Source organism: Enhydra lutris, unplaced genomic scaffold (genome assembly GCF_002288905.1).
Source record: "Enhydra lutris kenyoni isolate GAN:26980312 unplaced genomic scaffold, ASM228890v2 scaffoldscaffold12, whole genome shotgun sequence".
Lineage (NCBI taxonomy): Eukaryota > Metazoa > Chordata > Mammalia > Carnivora > Mustelidae > Enhydra > Enhydra lutris.
Genome location: NW_019154096.1, coordinates 24,949,244 through 24,970,163, shown reverse-complemented (window position 1 = coordinate 24,970,163; position 20,920 = coordinate 24,949,244). Strand labels below are relative to the sequence as shown.

At 53.4% G+C, this 20,920-nt stretch overlaps 1 protein-coding gene across 1 annotated transcript; it reads left to right on the top strand.

The window, feature by feature from the left end:
• The first annotated feature begins 8,422 nt into the window (after positions 1-8,422).
• LOC111145376 (thymus, brain and testes associated) lies at positions 8,423-20,137 on the top strand. Its single transcript, XM_022500244.1, has 9 exons — positions 8,423-8,469; positions 9,763-9,992; positions 11,870-12,025; positions 12,878-12,957; positions 14,493-14,666; positions 16,816-16,897; positions 17,673-17,817; positions 18,896-18,948; positions 19,926-20,137. Exons 1-9 carry the CDS (start codon positions 8,423-8,425, stop codon positions 20,009-20,011), a joined length of 1,053 nt encoding a protein of 350 aa, XP_022355952.1. The 3' UTR covers positions 20,012-20,137.
• Positions 20,138-20,920: the final 783 nt, after the last annotated feature.

The window sequence follows — 20,920 nt, the reverse complement described above, 5'->3', positions numbered from 1 at the left end:
ATATGTTGAGATTCCCAAACTCATTCCAACCTTTAGTAGGTTAACGCAGGAGGAATGGGAGAGGCAGGGTGAACTGTCCATTCCGAGGAGCCTCGTGTCCACTTGAGCCAGGTGTCCGAGCAATGACTGAAGTGCGAGAGCCCCCAGTACCCTGGGGACCAGGGCTAATCCTGAAGCTAATCCTTGAGGTGACCACTACATTTAGTTTTGGACTTGCCACCTTGGAATGCTGCAGGAACCACTGCCAAAGAAACCACTCACCCAGACATAGTTCAAACGCCCTCCCTTACCATTCATTTTCATGTATTTCAAGAATTGCAAATATGTAAACTCTTTACATTGGCTTCCCATTCAAACATCTAACTCAAGGCTTCCTGGTTATTGCATCATTGTAGACCCAATTAAACTCATTTCGTTTAAAGATTCTTACAAGCCTCTCCAATACACAAATCACTCCCCTCTTTAAAGCAAGTTGTTTATAGCTAATAGGCCTACTCCCCACCCGAGCTAGCCCCCTCCAGGGAAGCCTTATAAAGTTTCTAGTTGGGAAAAGAAGGCCCTGAGGGGATTGCCCAATGTTGTCTCAGGACACAACCTCACAACCATAAAAACAAGTCAACACTGAGGTCTACTGGCAGAGAATCAGTTATAGAATATGCAAGAACAAGGGTCAGCAGAGGTAGCCTGGGCCATACCCCAGACTATGTAGAAAGCACTTATCTGGTTAACTCATCCATAAATGGCAACCCACAGCAATAATCATCTTACAGTAGATATGCTGACCTATCTGTGAATTAGATTACTTCTGGAGAAGATGACCTCCAAGGGAAGACACCATACAAAGTTCAGTTAACAGAAGGCTCTTCTTGAACTTGGCCCACAGGCCCCTTCTGATTAGCCTCTGCCTCTCTCTGCCTTCACCTCCCGCATGTCTATCTCACACCGAGGCTTTATTTCCCAGGCATAGAGCGACCATATAGTTTATCATCCAATACGAGATGCTTTTGAGACAGACCTATTCAGTTTCCCAGGACAAAGGTGTAACCAGGACTGTTTTACCCAATCTGGGACTTCTGGTCTCCTTAGCCATGTGGAGCTAAGGAGCTAACTTAGAGCTCCCATAACATGTCATGGGCTCTTGAATCCCCAGACTTTTGCTCTCCTCTTCTGGTCTACTTGGAGCACATTCTATAATCCACTCTTCTGTGGAGCCTTCCTCAAGACTCATAAGTGGGCTTGGGCTCTCCTTCCCCTGTGTCTTCACTGTCCCCAGCATATACCACATTCTGTCTCCATTTCCCTGGCTCCCCACGAGACCTGTACCCTCTTGAGGACAGGTATTGTATCTTTTCATCATTGTGTTCTCTAGTCTATTCCATGTTGTAGGTACTCAACACGTGTCTAATCAATGATTTTATAATTAGCCTGTGAGTTTGAAGAAGGTAGTTTGAAGGTAGTTTGAAGAAGCCTGAAGAGTAGAAGAGGTAGCTGTGTCCACTAGTTTCCATCGTCTAAAGGGTTGTGATCACAAAGAGGACCTAGACTTGACTTATGAGACCACAAGGGAAGAACAAGAATACTAACGGGAAGCCTCAAGGAGATATATTAAAAAGAACTTTCTAGCCAGCAGGACTACACAAAATTGGTGGACAGCTTTGAACAGTAGAGAGCTCCCTGCCACTAGGGCTGTTTTGTTGACAAATACTAACCTATAGTAGGAATTTTGAGGGAAGGATTAGGGCATGTAGTGGGTGAATGGCCTGGATACACTACCTTATACTTCGTGATTCATCCATTCATTCATTCAGTGAATATTTACTGAGCACCCGGCATTGCACCAGGAGCTCAATGAATTAGCACAGCAGGGACACACCCATGTAACCACCATGCAAAGCAAGGGCGTATGCTGGCTGATGCATGAGGCAGATTTGGCCTCCGACCTGTTGGAGCTTCTAGGTTTGCAGAAGAGATACATACAATCGTGTGAGGGGACTACTACAGGTGGGAGCCAGAGAGATATTAAACTTGAACAAGGATGAATGTAGGAAGCTTGTGGGGTTCCATGACCTTAGATCTTTCTAGAGAACTCAGGATTCTTCTCTCTTCTGTGATGCCTGCTCTTCCAGTTGGGTGACCTTCCTGAAGGCTGGCTTAGACCAGTCTCTGCCTGTCATGTCAGTTCCAGAGCTGTGAGTTCTGCTCAGCTGACAGGTAACCCAGTAACTTTGATCATTCCAGGGGAGCCACGTGTGGTCTTTAGTCATGCCATTTCTTTCCTTCCCTTGTCTCTAAAAGACCACCAGAAAGCTAGTCACACCGAGCTTGGGACAATAGAGGCACCAGCAATCCATGGTGGGTGAACCCCCAGAGCCTGGCAGACTCTCCACTTTCAGAACAGCCATCAAAGCACCAGTGGTACTGGCCACAATCCAGAACTCCGTGTCCAAAGCAGAAAAGACATAGCAGGTGAGCCAAGAGGCGTGTGATCACAGGACTTTCTCCTGCCCTGATGGGGGACAGCACTAGGATAACACACAGCTATTCATGAAATGTTTGCATGATTTGGGTAAACAATGGTAATAATAAAAGAAAAATGCCATGCCCCAAAGCCTCTGCTATGGGCCAGGCACTGTGCTGGGGTGATTATATACGCATTATCTTCCTTAAGCATCAAACAGCCCCACAGGGGCAGAATTATTATCCTTGCTTTACAGAAGAGGAAACAGAGGCCCAGAAATTGTCAAAACTTATCTGAGATCAAGTAGGTAGGGAAGGGCAGGCCCAAGGGTCTCCAGAGCCTGTGCTTCTGGCCTCCGTTCTGTTGACCTTTTGTGGGGATAAATGAAAGCCCACCAAAGCAGAATGGGTCAAAATGAGCTCTCTTGTGTGAACTCCAAAAGTAGGTGAGTAAGCCCTCAGCAGACTGGCCATTGAGCAGGAGAGGGGATCTCAAACTGAGTTCACAGCATATGCAAAGTCAAAGAAAAATAATGAACAAGAAAAAATGTCTTCTGACTCATGTTACAAAGGGATAACGACTCTAATATACATATATTCATGTAAGAAGGACAACAATCAAATAGAAAAAGTGGGTAAGAGATATGAACGGAAATAGCAAGAAATATACACAAGTAGCTCTTAAGCAAAGGAGAAAAGATGCTCAATCTGACTGAAGAAATGCAAATTAAAGTGGCATTGATCCCCTACAAACTGGAAGGCCACGTGGGATGCAGCTATGATGGCCTCAAACGTAATATTTGAAAAGAAGGAAGCAGAAAGTCAATGAGCTAAGTATCCCTATCAAGAAATTGTAAAAAGAACACAAAGTAGACCCCAAGAAAGTAGAAGAAATTAAATGAAGAGGACCGAAAACCTAAACATTGGTTCTTTGAGGGGAAAAAACTGATTAAAAAAGAAAAAAAAGAATAATCTTTGGCAGGATTTATCAAGGAAGAGAGAGGGAGAGAGAGAGATCAAATCCAGTCCAGTGTCTGGAATGAAACAACGGGTATCACTATCATTCCTGGAAACAATACAAAGATATGACCTATGCGATACAATTAAAAATGTTGATGTTCTGGAGAAATTCCTCAAAATACCCAATGATGCCAATACCAAAAGGACAGTGATGTTAGAATTATCTGAGGAAGATTTTACAGAAGCCATGATAAAAAATATATATATTCTAATGAACAATGAGAAATACACTGGAGATAAGTGATGGAAAAGAAAATAGAAAGTTTTAGCAAAGTAATAGAAGCTATAATGAACCAAATGGAAATTTTAGAAATAATTGTAATACCTGTAACTCAGGATTTCTTTGATCATTAATCTCCTCAACTCTAGGATTATGAGATAACAGGTCTAAAAGGATTAGCATAGTGCCTGGCATGTAGAAAGTGCTCCATAAAATGTAATGTTTCTCCTCTCATAACTGAGACGTCCGAGCAGGAGGACCAAGCTTCAGAGCATTTCCAGGCAGACGGACCCTCCTGCCTTGGATGCTCCATAAAGATGATGTCAGGAGGGTTTGCTTAGCAATTATGTTATCAACCTCACAAACCAGTGTTGAAGGCATTCCCTAAGGTACTCCCTTCACCCCCACAGCTCAACCTACATGCAGACTCCGCTGTTGGGTTCTGAAGAATATAATGGAAGCGTAAGAGGTACAATCAGAAAGGGAAGGTGGGCTTTAGTTTCAGCTGCTTCAGGTCATCTGGTGGGAAACCCCCCAAAGTGGGTTGGAAGCAACAGGGAGGGACTGGGCAGGAAAGCAGCTTTCTCTTCTTTCAAACACAGCACTGTTTATCGTAATAGTAGCTACAACCCCAGAAACGTGGAAGAAGGATCTTGCAGAATGGGTTCAAAGGGGTCTCCTTATTCCCCCAGAGACAGGCCCGGGAAAAGCTACACTTACATGGAGACCATGCTGACCTGTATGGATGGAGGAGCATTGGGGGCCAGGCCAAGATCAGGCACCGCCCCACAGTGGGTCACCACCATTGTTGGAATCCCCACCCTCTGCTGGGATGAGCAGAACTCCTGAAGGAGTTGGGCTTGCCTCTAGCTTTCCTTCTTCCTTTCCTTCCTTCCTAGCCGAGGACACAGCATCAAGCACGCTCCTTTAGTTCATAGAACCGGCATGCACCCCTCACAGTGCCTGATCTCATCATACCCTGTGGACAAAAGGAGACCCACTTCACTTTACAGGTGTCCCAAGTTGAGCCTCACAGCAATCAAGTGAATTACCCAAGGAAGTTCTCAGACGAAGGACTCATCCCACCTACATATGTATATATAGTAAAAAATCCTACCTCCATCCTGACACCAATACTAATGAGCATTGTTATTACCATTTTCGAGCATCTCGTGTACGCCAGGTAAAAGACTAGGCAGCTGAATTCCCTGAGCTCATTCGTCCTTCAGAAGGACACCAGGGGTAGAGGAGGCTGCCCCGTCAGGCTCAGAGAAGGCAATAATGGTAGGAGATCATACTGAGTGCCTGGCATTGTTCTAAACACTTCAATGTGCATGAAGTCACTCCGTCTTCCCAACAATCCCATGAGCATGTTCATTTCTGAGATGTGATAACTGAAGTTCAGAGACATCAGGTAATCTGTCTGAGGTCACACAGCTCGCAAGTAACAGAACTGGTTTTCAAACCAAGCCTTCTTACCACTGTTCCATGTTTCTGGCAGCACGGGTGACTTCCCCAAGGTGCCACATCTAGGAAGTGTCCGAATCAGATTGAAACCCCTGCCCAGCTAAAAACCAGAGTCTTCCCACCCCGTTATCCTGCCCAGAGGAGGGCTGGAGGGAGGCTCTGGGTCACTCGGGCAGCCTCCTTCTCTCCAGCTAAGAGACAGCTGTCTTGCCAATCAACCCCCAGAAACAGGATGTGTGGGAAGCAGAGCTCTCTAGAGTGGCATCAGGCCTGGTTGGGCTGACAAAGCTGGGACCAACCTCCACCAACCTTCTTTGCCAGTTTTTCTGTCTGCCTCTTGCTGGCTGAAACCGGCCCCCGACTCTCATTGTCACCCTCGGCCCCCACTGAAAATGCCGAGTGCCAGGTGGAGAGGGAACTTGGAGGGAACCTGGAGGGGTCAGAGGAGCTGGGGGGCGGGTGGCAAGGAGAGGGGTGCTGGGGAGTGGTTCTGGAGTTGTGGGGCAGGGGTAGCCTAGCAACCAGTGGCTTACGTGGTCACAAAGCCGACAGGCTTGCCCACAGAACCAGCGAGCCTGCCTGCCTATTGATGTGTCCTCTCACTCCTTTCCACTCAGGCAGCGGGGACTTCTCATACACGGACCGTAGCAGGCACTCGCCCCGGTGAGTCCACCACGGATGTCTCCCGGGGAGGAAATGGACACTAGAGCCAGACAGAGGGGCCAGGGGAGGGCCTCCAGAGGCCGAGATGCCGAAAGGGAAGGTCTGTCTTAGGATGGGTGTGAGCGTTTGGACTCCTTGTGTCCAGCTGGTTGGGGGCCAGGCAGAGAGGGGAGTGAGGACGGAAGCAGACACAGCAGGGCCCGGCCTGTCCCACTCTGGAAAAGACAGGCCTGCCTCAGTCCCTGTTGACCTCTACCGCAGCTGTGGGTCATGACCCATTTGTGGCTTATAAAATCAATGTAATTGGTCACGGCTAACATTTGCGAAATGAAAACAAGAAGTAGGATGAAAATAGTGCTGTGCATGCTATGTGGCAAGGGTAAGGATTGCTCTAGAATGTTCTTGCTTCAGTTTCACATACACAGATGTGTGTGCACGTGTGTGTGTAAATCAGGATCTAGGAAGGAGTTTCTTAGTATCACAGTCAAAAGCATTTGAAAGTCTTTGTTCTAACGAGTACTTTTTCCTGTAGGCAGATGGGTTTGGGCTTCCAAATGGCCTGTCCTCAAGCCTGCAGCATGTGAGTGCTCTAGACCCAGCCCCCGTCACCAAGGATGTCCAAAGCTTCCTTCCAAGGAAGTTCTGCCTACTGTTTTGCTCTTTGGAGAAAAGATCAGGAGACTTAAAGGCAGGACGCCTGAAAGTCTCCCCTTCCCCGAACTCAAGAAGTTCTTGAGAGGCTGGCCCTGAGGATCTCTGGGTCCTTTGCAGATTTTGTGACTGAGAGTTCATTTTCAGAATGCACTGGCTTCCTGTCCCAACCCCATCACTACCCTGCACTTTGGAGAGATATAGACAGATAGATCTAGAGATCTATATACTGTATGCGTGTGTAATGTACGTGTAAATGCACATGTGTATGTGCATGTGTGCTCACGTGTATTTTTGTGTGTACCTGTATATGTGTGCTATATATGTGCCTGTATATGTGTGTACATATATGTGTGTACATGTATGTGTATATGTGTTTAGGTATGTGTATACAAGTGTATATGTGTGTACATGTATGTGTGCGCTGTGTGTATATGTATATGTGCATGTGTCTATGTATGTGTATCTATGTAAATGTGTATGTGTATATGTGTGTATATGTGTACATGTATGTATATATGTGTATACTGTATGTGTGTGCACGTGTGCACATATATGCGTGTGCATATGCATGTGTATGTGTTCGTGTGTATTTGTATGTGACCTGTATATATGTGCTGTGTGTATATGTACCTGTATGTGTGCATATGTATATGTATGTGTATGCACATGTGTATGTACGTGTATGTGTGTGCTGTATTGTGTGTAGGTGTATGTGTGTATGTGTGTATATGCATGCGTGTATGTCTGTATATGTAAGCATGCGTGCACGTGTATGTGTACATGTATGTACACGTGCACATGCTATATAAATGTGTACATGTGTGTGCTTATGTACATGTGTATGTGTGAGTGTTCACGTGTGTTTGTATGTGTACATGTATATCTGTGCGTGTACCATATGTGTATATGTACGTGTATGTGTATATGTATGTGTGTGTATATATTATGCATATATGCACATATATATCTATATTCAGGTCCATAGATTTAGACCAATCACAATTCTTTTTTTTTTTTACATTTTGTCTATTTATTTAACAGAGAGAGGCACAGCGAAAGAGGAAACACAAGCAGGGGGAGTGGGAGAGGGAGAGCAGGCTCCCCGCTGAGCAGGGAGCCCGATGCGGGGCTCCATCCCAGGACCCTGAGCCAAAGGCAGAGGCTTCACCCACTGAGCCACCCAGGCACCCCCAATCATAATTCTTGACTTCAACACCTATCATCTTACATCCATGTCACCGAATTAGTTTATTTCATCTTATAAAGAGCTCCGGCAAAGGCGCCTCTCAAACCAAGAACTAGAACAGCCCCACTAACAATCTAACCCACCCCCTCCCATCCCATCCCCCCTCCCTTACTTTCCTCAGAAATAGCCACTTGCTGAATTTTGTGTGTACTGTTTTCTTGCTCCCCCCGCCCTTATTTTATCACATTTATGATACTTTTGCTTGCCTTTGAACTCTACCTCTAAAAAGGAATCTCGGGCTCTGGGGCTTCTGGGACTCGCTTTCCTTGACCTCACATTATATTTGCAAGATTCACCCATGTTGTTCTGTGTAGCTGTGGTTCATCGTCATTGCAATATGACGCTCAATCGTCCACATGCAGCACAGCTCATCTACCTGTTCCTGCCACCATCGGACATTTGGGATGTCGCCAGGTGTTGGCTAATTTGCATGATGTTAGTCTGAATATTTTTACATATAGCCCCCGTGGTACCACCGCAAGGGCCTCCCTGGGTATATGTCAGGGAGAGGAACGGCTGAGCGCTCTATGCCAGTTCAACATGCCAATGTTCAATTTTACAAGATATTGCCAATTTTTCTCCCCCAAGTGTCTGTTCCGGTTTAGACTCCCACCATCAGTGTATGAGAGTTCCTGCCATCCATCTCCAGCACTAGTATTAGGTGCACTGGCCTTTATTCTGTCAGAAAGGCTATGATGGCTACAGAAGTGAAGACCCAGTTGGCTGAACATCCACTAATGACGTAAGACCCCTTGTGTGCCCCCCGCTGCTGACCAAGGGGGTGGTGGAGGCAGGGCGGGGTGGGAGACAAAGGTGGCCAGGGGGAACCCAGCAGACTGAAGGGCCTCGACTTCCGCTGCCCTCAGCCAGGTCCCCGTGGGTTCCTGAGCCTGAGTTTAGCATAGGTCACAAACCGGGTCCCTCCCTGGAGGGAGAGGACATGGTGACGGGAGGCTGAAGCACCTAGTCCTAGAATTCCTGGGGTTTCTGAGGGGTGACTTCCTCCATCACTTGGGGTAGGGGACCACCAGGTAACTGCAAATTTCAGAGAAGGTTTGCTTTATTTCTTTAAGTCCCAGATCCGTTAGAGGCCAATCGAGGACGGCACAGAAAACTCAGGGGCCTGGTCAGCGAAATTCTCAGAGGGTCCCAGGGCAGAGCACCTTGCTTAGCATATCCAGAGTCCGTCTCTTCTCCAGAGGGCCTCCCTTCAGCCGGGGCCAGCGGGAGAAGGGAGCGCAGACATCACGCAGGCAGGTGGCCCCCCCAGGCCCCAGGCGGAGAGCACCCCACCTTTGGATCCTTGCTGGACTGACCTCAAGCTCCTCCTCCAGAGGCAGGGCCTGGCATCCTCAGCGGAGGGCAGGGGTGCAGGGCGGAGAACAGACAACCTGAGAAGCTTGTCTCCAGCAAAGCAGAGCAAGAGCTTGACGCTTCCCTGCAGCGTTGCGACTCTACCCCATCAGCTCTGCGTCTCCTGGGAGGGGCCCCCCGGGGGAAGGACATGCTGGCGCCATCTGGCCTCGGTGCTCCAGCTTTAGCCTCTGGATGCCTGGACCAAGACTGCCTGGGGGGCACGGGGGCTAGGGGGCTGCCTGTAGCTGGCTTCTCCTGGGCTGCCAAGAGTCAGCTTGGGGACAGGCCCTTGCTGTGTCTGTGTATATAAGGTCCCTTTGCTTCTACCCAGGTATTTGGATGAGTAGGTGGGTCTGTGGCTTCTTCCCTATGGCTTGAGAGAGGGTTTGTGGGAGAAAACTGAGGTTTCGAGAGATTCCATCTGAATTCTCTCAAATAGATTTGAGCTCCCTGTGAAGGCATCTTAGGAAGACAGGAAGCTCCCTGGGACTGGATTGTACCAGTTGGGAGTAGACCCTGGGAGAGGCCCCGGCTTTGGGTCCAGGGGAGTGGGAGTGAGATCCTGGAAACCCATTTCAGAGTGTCTCGGTAATAGACTCCAGATAAGCCCCGGGCTCCAAGCCGGGTGGGCACTGCTGCCCGGAGGCTCCATTAGCTTCTCCTTGATCTTCTCCTTCAGTCCAAGGGCTGAGCCTGAAAAGAAGTCAGGACACAGGCCGAGGAGTCACGGGGACAGCGGGACGCAGAAAGAACTGATGATCCCAGGGATTGTGGATTTCCAGCTGATCCAAACGGCACTGAGGACCCCCAGGCCCCAAACCCCTGGGGCCTACCACTTTGGCCGCCTCAGCCACCACTCCTTCTTCTCCCGACACCACCCGCACCCACAACGTGTGACCCACATCCAAGGTAGACCTGGGGTGGGTAGGGGCCCGGCTGGAGGTGGTGGGGCCGTCTTAAAAATGGGAAAGAGAGTTGTCAGCCCCCATTTCCAAGCTGAGACCCGGAAAGGGTGGGGATTTGGTCGGGGTCAGAGAGCTCCTTGGCCACTTGCAAGCACTTGGTCAAGCAAAGACTTGACCCGGGGGACAGGCTCCAAGGCTGAGTGTCTAGCCCTAGACCATGTTCCTCATTGCCAATCCTCCCATTTTAGGATTCAGGGAAAGGGATAAATGTTCTGCCCCAGAACCGCACTCTGTTCTGGAACTCAAGCCAATTAATCCACTTAGCCATCTATTGAGTGTGAACTACAGGTCAGGTACATTTTAGGCGCTGGGGATATGACAGTGAATAAGACAGTCCCTGACCCCACAGAGCTGACTCTGGTGAGAAACGATAGGAAACAGATGAGGTGTCAAGGTGTAGAAAGCGCCAAGGCTCTAGAGGGGAGGAAACCTCATCAATAGCATGGCCTTTGGGCAAAGAACTAAAGGGATATTGTGGATATTGGGGGAAAAAATGTCCCGGGCAGTGGGAACAGCAAGTGCAAAGGCCCTGAGGCACACATCCTGGCTCTGTTGGAGGGTCAGTAAGGAATCCAGTGTGGCTGGAGCAGAATAAGGAAGGGTAAAAAGGAGATGGGCCAGAGAGGTGATGGGGGTCCAGAGCACGTGGGCCTTGGAGGTCACCCACTTACCATTGAGCCATCTCACTGAGGCAACAGGAGCCATGGGAAGGGGCAAAAGCAAAGAAATGACAGGAGTGACATGTTGGCCACTGTCTGGAGGGTGGCATGGACCAAGGAGGTAGCAGTAGAAGACTGAGCGGCCCTGCTCTAGAGACCTACAGAGGTGAAGCCAACAGGATTTGCAGACTGGTTAGAAATGAGTGGGAAAGGCAAAGAGCGGTCAAGGATGACTCCCAGGTGCTGGGCCTGATGGCTAGAAAACCAGAGTCACATGGACTGAGGCAAAAAGAGCCCGAAGCGAGGGCCCAAGCTGAGTGGAAGGGGGGTTGGGAATTTGGTGAGGACCTGGGAGATGCAAGATGCACATGACTTTCAGGCATGGGGGTGGAAGGGCAGAGTAAGTGGCTGGGCCCAGAGTTCAGGCGAGAGACCCCGATGTGGCCATTCTAGGAGGGACACCATTGGTGAGAAGGAAGGAGCAGAGGAGGTGAGGAGTGGCCTGCGAGTTAGGAGGGACCAGGAGAATGAGGGGACCCCTGGCCAAAAAAGAGAGTGTTTCTGAAAGGACAGAGTGAGCCACCATGCTCGGTCCTACAAGGCTGGTCCTTAAAGCTTCACAGTGGACAATAATACATGGTCAGACTGTAAGGCAGCAGGGTCCTCGTGTGTAAGCGGCTCGCCATCTCCCCCAGGCTGCCTGGCACAGGCTGACAGATGGCAAGGAGTTTTCTCCAGGGGGGTCTGGCTGACTCTTACCACTCCCTGTGATTTGAGCCCAGGCCCCTCTGGTCACAGACTGTGGCTTAGCGCTGCACCCCCATGCCTTCCTCTTTAAGCTGTCTGCCTCTGTGTGTTCACACCTGCAGTTCCTTGCTCTGTCCTAGAACATCAGAAGGACCCCAGTACCAAGGTCCCAGAAAGCCTGGGTTCCTAGCTCACCTCCACCTGACTCGCTGGGTGAACCTGTCACTGTCTGTCCTAATGTCCCTGTGGGTAGGGCCTCCGCGGCCGCGGGATCTCCCAGCTCCAGCGATCTATGGGCTTTTGTGGTTCCTGGAAGAAGCGGGTTCAGTGCTCTCCCTGCCCACCGCCTCCCAGTCTCCCAGGCTTCCTAGGGTCCACCCAGGCTCTTCTCCTCACGGCCTCTCACCCTTCGCAGATCTCACCGGGAAGCCCGTCTGTGTCGTCAGAGACGAGTTCTCTCTGGCCCCCGTGCCTCAAGTCACACTTTTATCCCACTGTCTGATGGGGATGCCCGGCATCTCTGTCCCCGTTGGAGACCCACAGTCCAATCGGGAGCCTCAGCTTTCCTCTGGTGTGTACTTGGGCAGCAACCCCTCTCCAGGTGCCTGGGAAGGAAAGAGCTCTTAGGTTGGTGGGGTCCTGTAGGGTACCCTAGATTTTTCCACATTTCCTCAGGCAGCAGCATCTGCATTCTTCCCCACCCCCTCCCCAGGTCCTCAGAAATATGGCCCCTACTCAGACTTGAGGTATTTGAGGAGTAATAACCATCAGAGGAGAGGCAGAGGGGGGCCACAGTCACGTGACTGACAGCCAGAGACAGGGATGATACTGGAAATGTTGAGTAGCTTGTATGCTCCGTCACTGGGCCATCGGAGCAGACAGCCAGAGATGGAGTGGCAGCTCTCAGGCGGCCATGGCCCTGCCCAGGCCCTTGCCCTTCCCTGCGGGCCAAGGGGAAGCTCACTGGTGGGTGTGAGGAGAGGCCCCAGGGAGGAACCAGGACAGTGGTGCAGAGCAGAGAGGGTTCCGAGGCTCTCTGTCGCCAGCCTGCTCCCAGACCAGCTTCGCCAGGAACAGGTGGATGTCTGAGTGACTGGTACAGCACAGACACTGGGTCTCTGGCCTGGCCTCAGTGTCCAAAGGAGGCAAAGCTGGATTAACCCGCACACTTCCTAGCACAGGGAGCCAAGCATCTCCAGCATCCCCCAGTGAAGCCACAGGCTAGGGTATCAACGTAGTAATGACTGCACCAAGGGGGGGGGGATTCCTCCTCCCTCCCTCAAGGTCACTGCCTCCCCCTTTCCCTGTAAGACATGAGGCTGGGAAGGCTGGGGAAATGACCAGGCGCTTCCCCCCAGTGCTGGGTACCACAGAGAGGGGCGGGGAGGAGGACCCCACATATCAGCTGGCAGTGTCTTCCCAGAGACCTGGAAGAAGGAGTTGAAGGACCTGGCTTCCCGGGTGGCCGTCTTCACTAAGGAGAATGAGCTGAAGAGCAAAGAGGTGGGTGTGGATCAAAGGCGCTGTCCGGAAGAGATCCGAGGGTCCATCTCTTTGTAACAAAATCCCTCCCAAGGGGGTTCCCACCTCATGGACAGTAAAGCCCGTGTCCACAAGAGGTGGGGGGCTGTTGGTCCAGGGAGGAGGGGGCTACAGAACACCAGCCTGAAGGGGGAGGGTCGCGGCAAGGGCTCGGAGGAGAAGAGAAGGTGGCTGGGTGGAGAAATCCAGGAAGGGTTCGCAACAGAAGGGGGATGTGAAGACGTGGACAGGGGAGGCGTCCCTAGGGGAGGCCTGCAGCACAAGACCGCAGAAGCTGGGAAAGAAAGGCAAGACATCCTTAGAGACCGGGCTGACGTGCAGGGATACGTGGGCAGCCATGGAGGGGGGAAGGGGGGAAGTGTGAGGAGGGGCCGGCTTTTAATGTGGACAAAAAGAGGAGCTTGTTCTTAATTTCTGAACTTACTGGAGTGTCGGATCTCATAAGGAGGGGAGATTCACTGAAGGATTTCAAATAGGATGGGGTGACCTCATGGGTGCCATTTGCTGGTAATTCAGTAAAGACAATTGGAGGCAGCTTGGAGGTAGCTGGAAAGGGACTGAGGGCAGGTGTGGCCCTTGACACGGACTCTGGCTCTGCCCTTGTCTGAGGCAACAGAGTTCTCATGATTGCTTTGTGGCTAACTCAGTGCAATGCTCACAGCAACTCAGTTAAGCAATCTGGGTCTCACTTTTCTTATCTTGAAAATGGGGAAAAGTATAGGGGTGCCTGGGTGGCTCAGTCGGTTGAATGTCCAACTCTTGATCTCAGGGTCCTGGGATGGAGCACCACATTGGAGCTCTGTGCTCAGCAGGGAGTCTGCTTCTCTCCCTCTTCCTCTGCCCCTCCCCTGCTCACACACAGGAGCTCTCTTGATCTCTCTAAAATAAATAGACAAGTAAACAAACAAATAAAATAGGAAGTACGCCCCAATCTACTGGGTTGCAAGGGTAGGAGGTCCCAGGCCTCGTACCTATAGGCCTGGCTCAGGAGGGTTTCCCAGGGCAAAGAAAAGATGCCAAGCTCTGGGGGACAAACTTGGGAGCAGCTGACCTGGGAGTTAAGGTAGGCGATGGGGACCATGGCCCAGGATACTGCTTTCAAATCTATGATGGGCTTGGGGGAGGGGAGGGAAGGAGGGTCTCCCTAGGAGGAAGTACGAGGACTTCAGAGGACCGCCAGGGGCTCCAGCATTCAAGTTCCAGGAGGAAGAACTTTGGCTATAGAGGGGCCCCTGGCTGGGGAGAGGAGTCTAGAACAGGGTGGGCTGGCCTGGTCATCCTCCCAGTTTCCTGCAATGTGGTGATGCTGGGATTTCAGGAGGGGAGGGAATGCCCTAGAGGTATGACTGGGCCCCTTCTGCCTTCTTCCTTGAGCCCCACCCCCCCCCCCCCCCCCCCCCGCCCTCTCTCTCTCTCTCTCTCTCTCTCGATCTCTCTTGATCTCTCTCGATCTCTCTCTCACTGCCTGGAGTCTCTGGCCACTTTGCCCCCAGCAGAAGGAGGAACCTCAGCGGGAGCAGGGGGCAAAGTACTCGGCCGAGACCGGGAGGCTCATCCCCACTTCCGCCCGAGCCGTTGGTCGCCGCCACTCCCGCCAGAGCCCCCGGATTTATCCTTCTGGCAAAGATGGAGGAGTTCAGACCATTGTCCTGCGGGATCAGGAGCTGCTGGTGAGGCCCTGGGAACGAACGCTGGGAGCTACGGCCCGATGGAGGCCTGGTCTGAGGGCTGAGAACACGGGGGTTGCTGCTCCCAGGCTCCCAGCAATCCCAACTAGGAGCTTAAAAACTTCAAAGTGTGCTTTAAAGTGTGGCCTCTCGGGGCGCCTGGGTGGCTCCGTCAGTTAAGCGTCCAGCTCTTGATTTTGGCTCAGGTCATGATCTCAGGGTCGTGGCATGGACCCCCGCTTTGGGCTCCATAATGGGGTGGAGCCTGCTTGGGATTCTCTCTTTTCCTCTCCCTCTGCCCCTTCCCCCACCTCTCCCTCTTTAAAAAAAGAAAAAAGGCAGCGTGGCCTCTCCTGGGGACACATGTACCTGAGACCCTCAGTCTCAGGAACTCCCGACCTGGGAGTCCAGCCCCTGGATCCAACCCCCTGTTGCATCCAGGTTTCTGTGGGAGGCTCTCCCTCTCTTTGAAGGCCTTCCCCGCTCAGGGCTTTAGTTCCATGATCCACCCAAGCCCGGAGCATGAACGGCTTGTCAAGAAGGGCGGTTCCGGCTGTGGCGCTGGAGGAGTTCAGGAAGGGAGCCGCTGTGGCTGAAAGGCTGGAGAGGAAGGTCCTGCCTAGTGTTGTCCCCAAAGCATGCCCTGCTCTGCCTTGGGCTACAGCCCGCCAGGCCAGTCCCAGCACGGTCTTCCCACACTTGGAGGGGTTTGGTCTCTGCCACAGTGACGCACAGACTCACCCCCGACCCCCCCACCGCCTGCACAAGTTTCCCGGTCAAGGCCTGAGATGAGTCCTTGCCCCTTGCCGGTGGCTTAAAGCTATCTCGCAGTCCCTTTCCAAAAGCATCCATGTTCTCCAGAAAAGGTTACACACAGAGCCAGTCTCTTAACACCCTCCCCGTGACCAGCACTTCCAAGCCTGCAGTCCTTTGGAGAACTGCACAGTCCACTGAAATGGATAGTGCAGGCAGGGCCCAGAATCCCCATTCCACAGATGGCGAGGCTAAGACCCTGCCAGGTGACATTCTGTGGCCCAGGCCCCCAGAGAGGGAGCGGTGTAACCCGGACTAGAACAGCACTTTCTCCACCATAGGGCGGCCTCACCTTGCCTGGAATTAGGTTCTCGGGTCCTGTGGGGAGGGGGCCCAGGGCAGGTAAGTTGGACGCGGAGAACGGAGAAGGGCCCAGGGGCAGACCCAGGGTGGGAGTCACTGCAACAGGTGGGTATCTGGGACCGAGGGGGTGCCCTAGGCGGCAGAGGCCTGGGAAGATTCTCAGCCCGGTTCTCACTCTGCTGAGGATGAGGCAGACTTGCTGGGGACTGACAGGCCCCTCCAGGTCCTGGGAAGACCAACTGTCAAGCACTGAGGGGACCCCACTTTCCTAGGACTCCAAGGGTTCCACCTGCTACCGCGAGCCCCAACTCCAGCCGGCCGTAGCCACAGCCGCCATCAGCAGCTCGGCCTAGGGAGCCCCCGTAGCCCGTTTGACACAGAGCTGGCTCTCCCCCAGATGACACTTGCCTGGAGAACACAGGGGGAAGAGGGTCGGAAAGTGGCAGTGACGCCCGAGGCTGAGGAAGCGGCTGAGGAAGCGGCTGAGGGTGAAGTGCGCATGCCACTGGGCCAGACGGAGTCCCAGGCCGGGCAGTCTGTCGAACCAGACAGCCCTGAGCTGCAGCCCGCCCCCTCCGATCACCCCACCTCTACGCTAGCGTCTCCAGACCCTGGGAGCTCCAGGGAGGGGAGGCCTGTGGGGTTCCCGAAATCCCCACGCCCAGGAACCAGGGATCCGAGACTCGGTGCGTCTCTGAGCGGCCACGCGGCCCGCTCACACTCTGCCCTCCCAGTGAGGGACTCTGGCACACCAGCAGCCCACACGGGGTTCAGGGAGGAGGCGTCCACACACAGGGTTCAGAAGCTTGGTTCTGCCACACTCTCCCGGCTGGGTGTCCTCAAGACTCTTCCTCTGGGACTGGTGGGACAGAAAGTGCTCTGTAAAGTGAGAAGTCACGGGGCAGGGGCCTTGGTGGGGACCAGTGGAGCCAAGCATGTGACTCTGGGAGCCCATGTTGTGGGAGAGGGGCCTGTGCTGCCGGCTGGGATGTGCCTACTGGACACGCTGACCCGGGGCCTGTCCTCCTGCCTGCAGATCCTGGAGCTCCTTTGTCAGATCCTGCAGACGGACTCCTTGAGCGCCATCCAGTTCTGGCTCCTGTACGCTCCTCCGAAGGGTGAGGACACAGCCGGTGCCTGGGGCTTTCTCGGACTGGAGGCTGTTGAGGGCCTTGTTCTCCGGATGTCACTCGGCTCCCACCCAGATCCATCCCCCTGGGCTGCTGCTGCTTTTTGGAGACCCAAACTAGCCTTTTCCAGCAGGACGGTGCCCCTGCTCCCTGCTCCTCCTCCCTCAGCAGGATTTCCACCCCCCTGCTTCTCAGAGGGGGCTTCGGGCTGACCACCACCCTGGACACCTGGCAGGGAGAAGTCCAGAGCTGTCTTCAGCAGACACCCGCCGCTGTGGGAAACATGCACACACAGGCACAGCATATGCACAGGGACACACGAGCGGACGCACATGCACACACTGGGATGGTGGGTGGAAGGTGTATCCAAGTGGGGGGTTGAGGAGTGCTGATGGGAGCTGGAGGGAGTGGAGGAGGGGAGGCGGGGAAGGAGGCAGTTCCCCAGGGGGCTTTCCAGAGAGAGCCGGGAGGCATGGCGGCTGGGCCAGAGAGGGCCAAGAACAAGGTACGGGCATGTGATCTTGCGGTGAGAAAAAGGTGGGGAAAGGTTGGGTGTTCTCCACACACATGGGCCAGGACAGAGAAAGCCCCCCCCCGCCCCCAAAAGGGGACCTGGATGCAGAATGTCAGATGGTTAGAGAGAGCTGTCCTGGGTCAGGGTTGGGCAGAAGAGCTGGAGGCCCTGCTTCCAGCCTGTCACTTATGGGGACAGGACAGCGTGGGTCTTGCCACTGAAGACCGTGCCCCCCGGCTATGCTTGCAGAGAAAGACCTGGCCCTGGGGCTCCTGCAGACAGCGGTGGCTCAGCTCCTTCCACAGCCCCTAGTCTCTCTCCCGGTGGAAAAACTTCTCCATCAGCTCCACGAAGTCCACGAACCTTCTCAAGAGAGGCAACAACCACCCTACAGGTGAGCTCCACACCCCTCACCTGCCCCCCTGCTCCCAGAGCTGCTCCCTCACATTCATCCACCTGCCCTCCCAGGGGAGGCTGGGGCAGTCTAAAAAAGGGATCTGGGTGCTGGCTACAGCCTGGGCTCACTGAGCCTGTGCTGGAGGAGGAGAAGGCGCAGCCCCTCCCCTGGGGATCCCCAGGTCAGCCTGTGCTACAGCCCAGGCTTCCGTGGCGGGCTCTGGGGGATGCCCCAGGGGCGCCCTTCGTCAGATATAGCAAGACAAGGCCAGAGGAGCCACATGGAGCCCTCCTGCTCTCGGTCTTTGGGAAGACAAATAGAGAAGGAAAGCTAACAGGCAAGCAGAAGTCCCTTACCAGGGGTGTTACGTGCCTCCCACGGCCGGAGGACACAGGGAAAGGGTCGAGTAAGGAAGTCCTCACAAAGCAGGTGTGTAGGGCCAGATGTCAGCGACGGATCTGGCAATAATACATGCCCACCTCGCTGCCTGACCCTGGCAGATGTCTCACGTATCTGCAGCCCATGCAACCATCTGTGGAGGCAGTGGTACACCCCCATTTTACAAATTGGAAAACTCGGGCTAAGCCACCGCTACATGGAGGCCCAAAGTCACCCGGGGGGTCCACCCCAGAGCTGGGATTCAGCCTGGGGCTAGTCTCACTTCCCAGCCCAGCAGCACGCAGATTTGCAGGAGACCTTGTGAAAAATGCAGATTCTGGAACATTCTAACACAGCACGTGGGGGATGAACCAGGGGCTGTGTCATTTTGACAGCCTCCCGGAGTTTTTCCAGTAGAGCTCGGGGAACGCTGCTGGGATTGGTAGAACTGGAAGGAGCCGATGAGAGAGGGTGGGGACAGTCAGGAAGGGAAGGCAGGAATGGGCTCACTCTAGGGAATGCTGAGTTTGAGGGTGGTTGCAGCTTGGGGGCTGGGGCTTGTGCTCATTTAGGTTTGAGGGCCTGGGTTCTCAGGTGTCTCCCTGGAGCACTTCCCTCCCCGCCCCACCCACCCTGCCACTGTGCCCCAGTGGGCTCCGGCCTCACCTTCCCAGCCTTGTCTTTGTGTCCCTTACAGCCAATCCCCGAAGAAGATAAAGACACCGTCCCTACCCAAAGGCGACAAACCAGGTAAGATCCCAGGCAGCAGGTCATCCTGGGGGCTCCCCGAGGCCCACCCTGGCTGTATGCCTGGAGGGAATCCAAGGACCCTGGAGATAAGGCCCTGTCCCAGGAAGCTGCCCGTTCTGTCCATTCATCTCTCCACTCATTCAAGAGACTTCCTTAGCAGCTGTGAGCTAGGCTCTGGGGAAGAGTCCAGATGGGCTCCCCTGGCCACGGGGCTTATGAGGAGGAGGGCAGCCAACATAAACATCGGAGAGGGCCAGGTGCCATAAGGGAAAAAAAAAGGTAAAGTGAGGGACAGTAGGGAGGACTGGCAGGGTGGGGAGAGGGCTCCTTAAGCCAAACAAAAGGTAGGATCCAGCCCGATGTGGGTCTAGGGAGAGCCCAGAAATAGGGCTCTCACGTGCCGGTGTGTGGGTGAAATCACACATAGGCCAGGGTGCCTGGGGCCTTGTGGGTCAGGACAGAAGTAAGAAATGAGATGGGGTAGGTGGGCGGGACCGGTGGTCCCACGCAGAGGGCATGGGGGTGCCCTGGAGCCTTATGATCAGGGCCTGAGGGGACCCCCTGGCTGCCCGGTAAAGAATGGACTGTCGGGGGCCAGGGGGTGGGGGGAGACCAGGGAGGAGGCTGCAGCATCATCTTGGGGCCTTTGGCAAGGGCTGAAGAGGACAGCTACCCGCCATGTATAGTATTCTCTCCCACTAGACTGTAAGGGATCCTAAGGGGGCTGGCTGTCTTGCTCTCTAGGTATTTTTTGACTGGATGGAGAAAGGGAGGGGGAGGTGAAGCTCTGAGAAGGGGATTGGCTCCTTCCAGGTCCCCAGCAGAGCCCAGAGCAGAAGCTGGCCTTGACCCACATCTGCCTGGGGTCTTGTGGGGGGAGCAGGTCCACCCAGGTCTCCTGAGCAGCTCCCAGCTAGGGGCCGGGCCCCTCCCTGTCCTCTCCTGACTCTCCTGATGGATGTCTTCCCTTCTCCCAGAGTATATCGGAAGAGCACAAGTTCTTCGGATGCATTCAAGCCAGATCGCAGAAGAGAGAGCCTCACAGCCAAAGGCACAATGCTGAGTCCGAGTCCCTTTGCCCGCCTTGCTCAGGAGCTGCCCCCGGGCTTGAGGCTGTTCTCAGCCCCACCGTCTCAACAGCAATACCGACTTGTCTATCACACGGAGCCCATTAAAAGGCTGCCTTCCCTTTAGGAGGACAATTGAACTCTCCTCTCTGTAGTGGGTCTGTGCTTGGGGGCTGGGTGATTCCAGGAGCAGGGATGGGCTGCGGAATGGTCCCATTCCCTTGGAGAAAGTCTAAGCGTTAGAATACAGCACTTAGTGTGTAAGTGGTCTTCTATGTTCCTAACGCGTTCTATGTTCCTAACAGTTGAAGGGCAGCCCAAGGAAGAAGTTCTGTCCCTTCTGAGCCAAGACACACAGGGTTCCAGGGAGGCTAGAGCAGAGGTCAGGAACCCACAGGCTTCTGGAAAGTAACCATCCATACCAACACTTGAGTTCCTTGCAGTACCATATTCGATTCTCCCAAAAGTTCTGTGCAGCAGACTATGAGTAGCATCACTCCCATTTTACAGATGAATACATCGAGGCTCAAACAGTGAATAACTTGTTCAAAGCCACACAGTAAGTGGCAGAGCCAGGCCCAAAATCCAGCATGTCTGGCTGGGGAACCCCCGCTCTCCCCCACTGTGCTCTCCTGCCTTCCAAACAGCTACCGTGCCAAAGGTGGCTGCAGAATGGTGGTTGGCAAGATAAAAGAGGAAAGAGACCTTCCATAAATGGGACCCAGCTGGGGTTTTGCTATCCTTTACCATCTAGAGAAGGTGGCCTTTGATGCTCTGGGAAGTCCAGTGTTCCTTGAGATGGCTGCAGATTCTGTGGAAAGCCGGGATGGGGAGATGTGGGAAGAAGCATTGGGGTTCCACAGTGTCCTGGCCACCTGTGGCTCTGAGCTCCTACTTCCACTAAA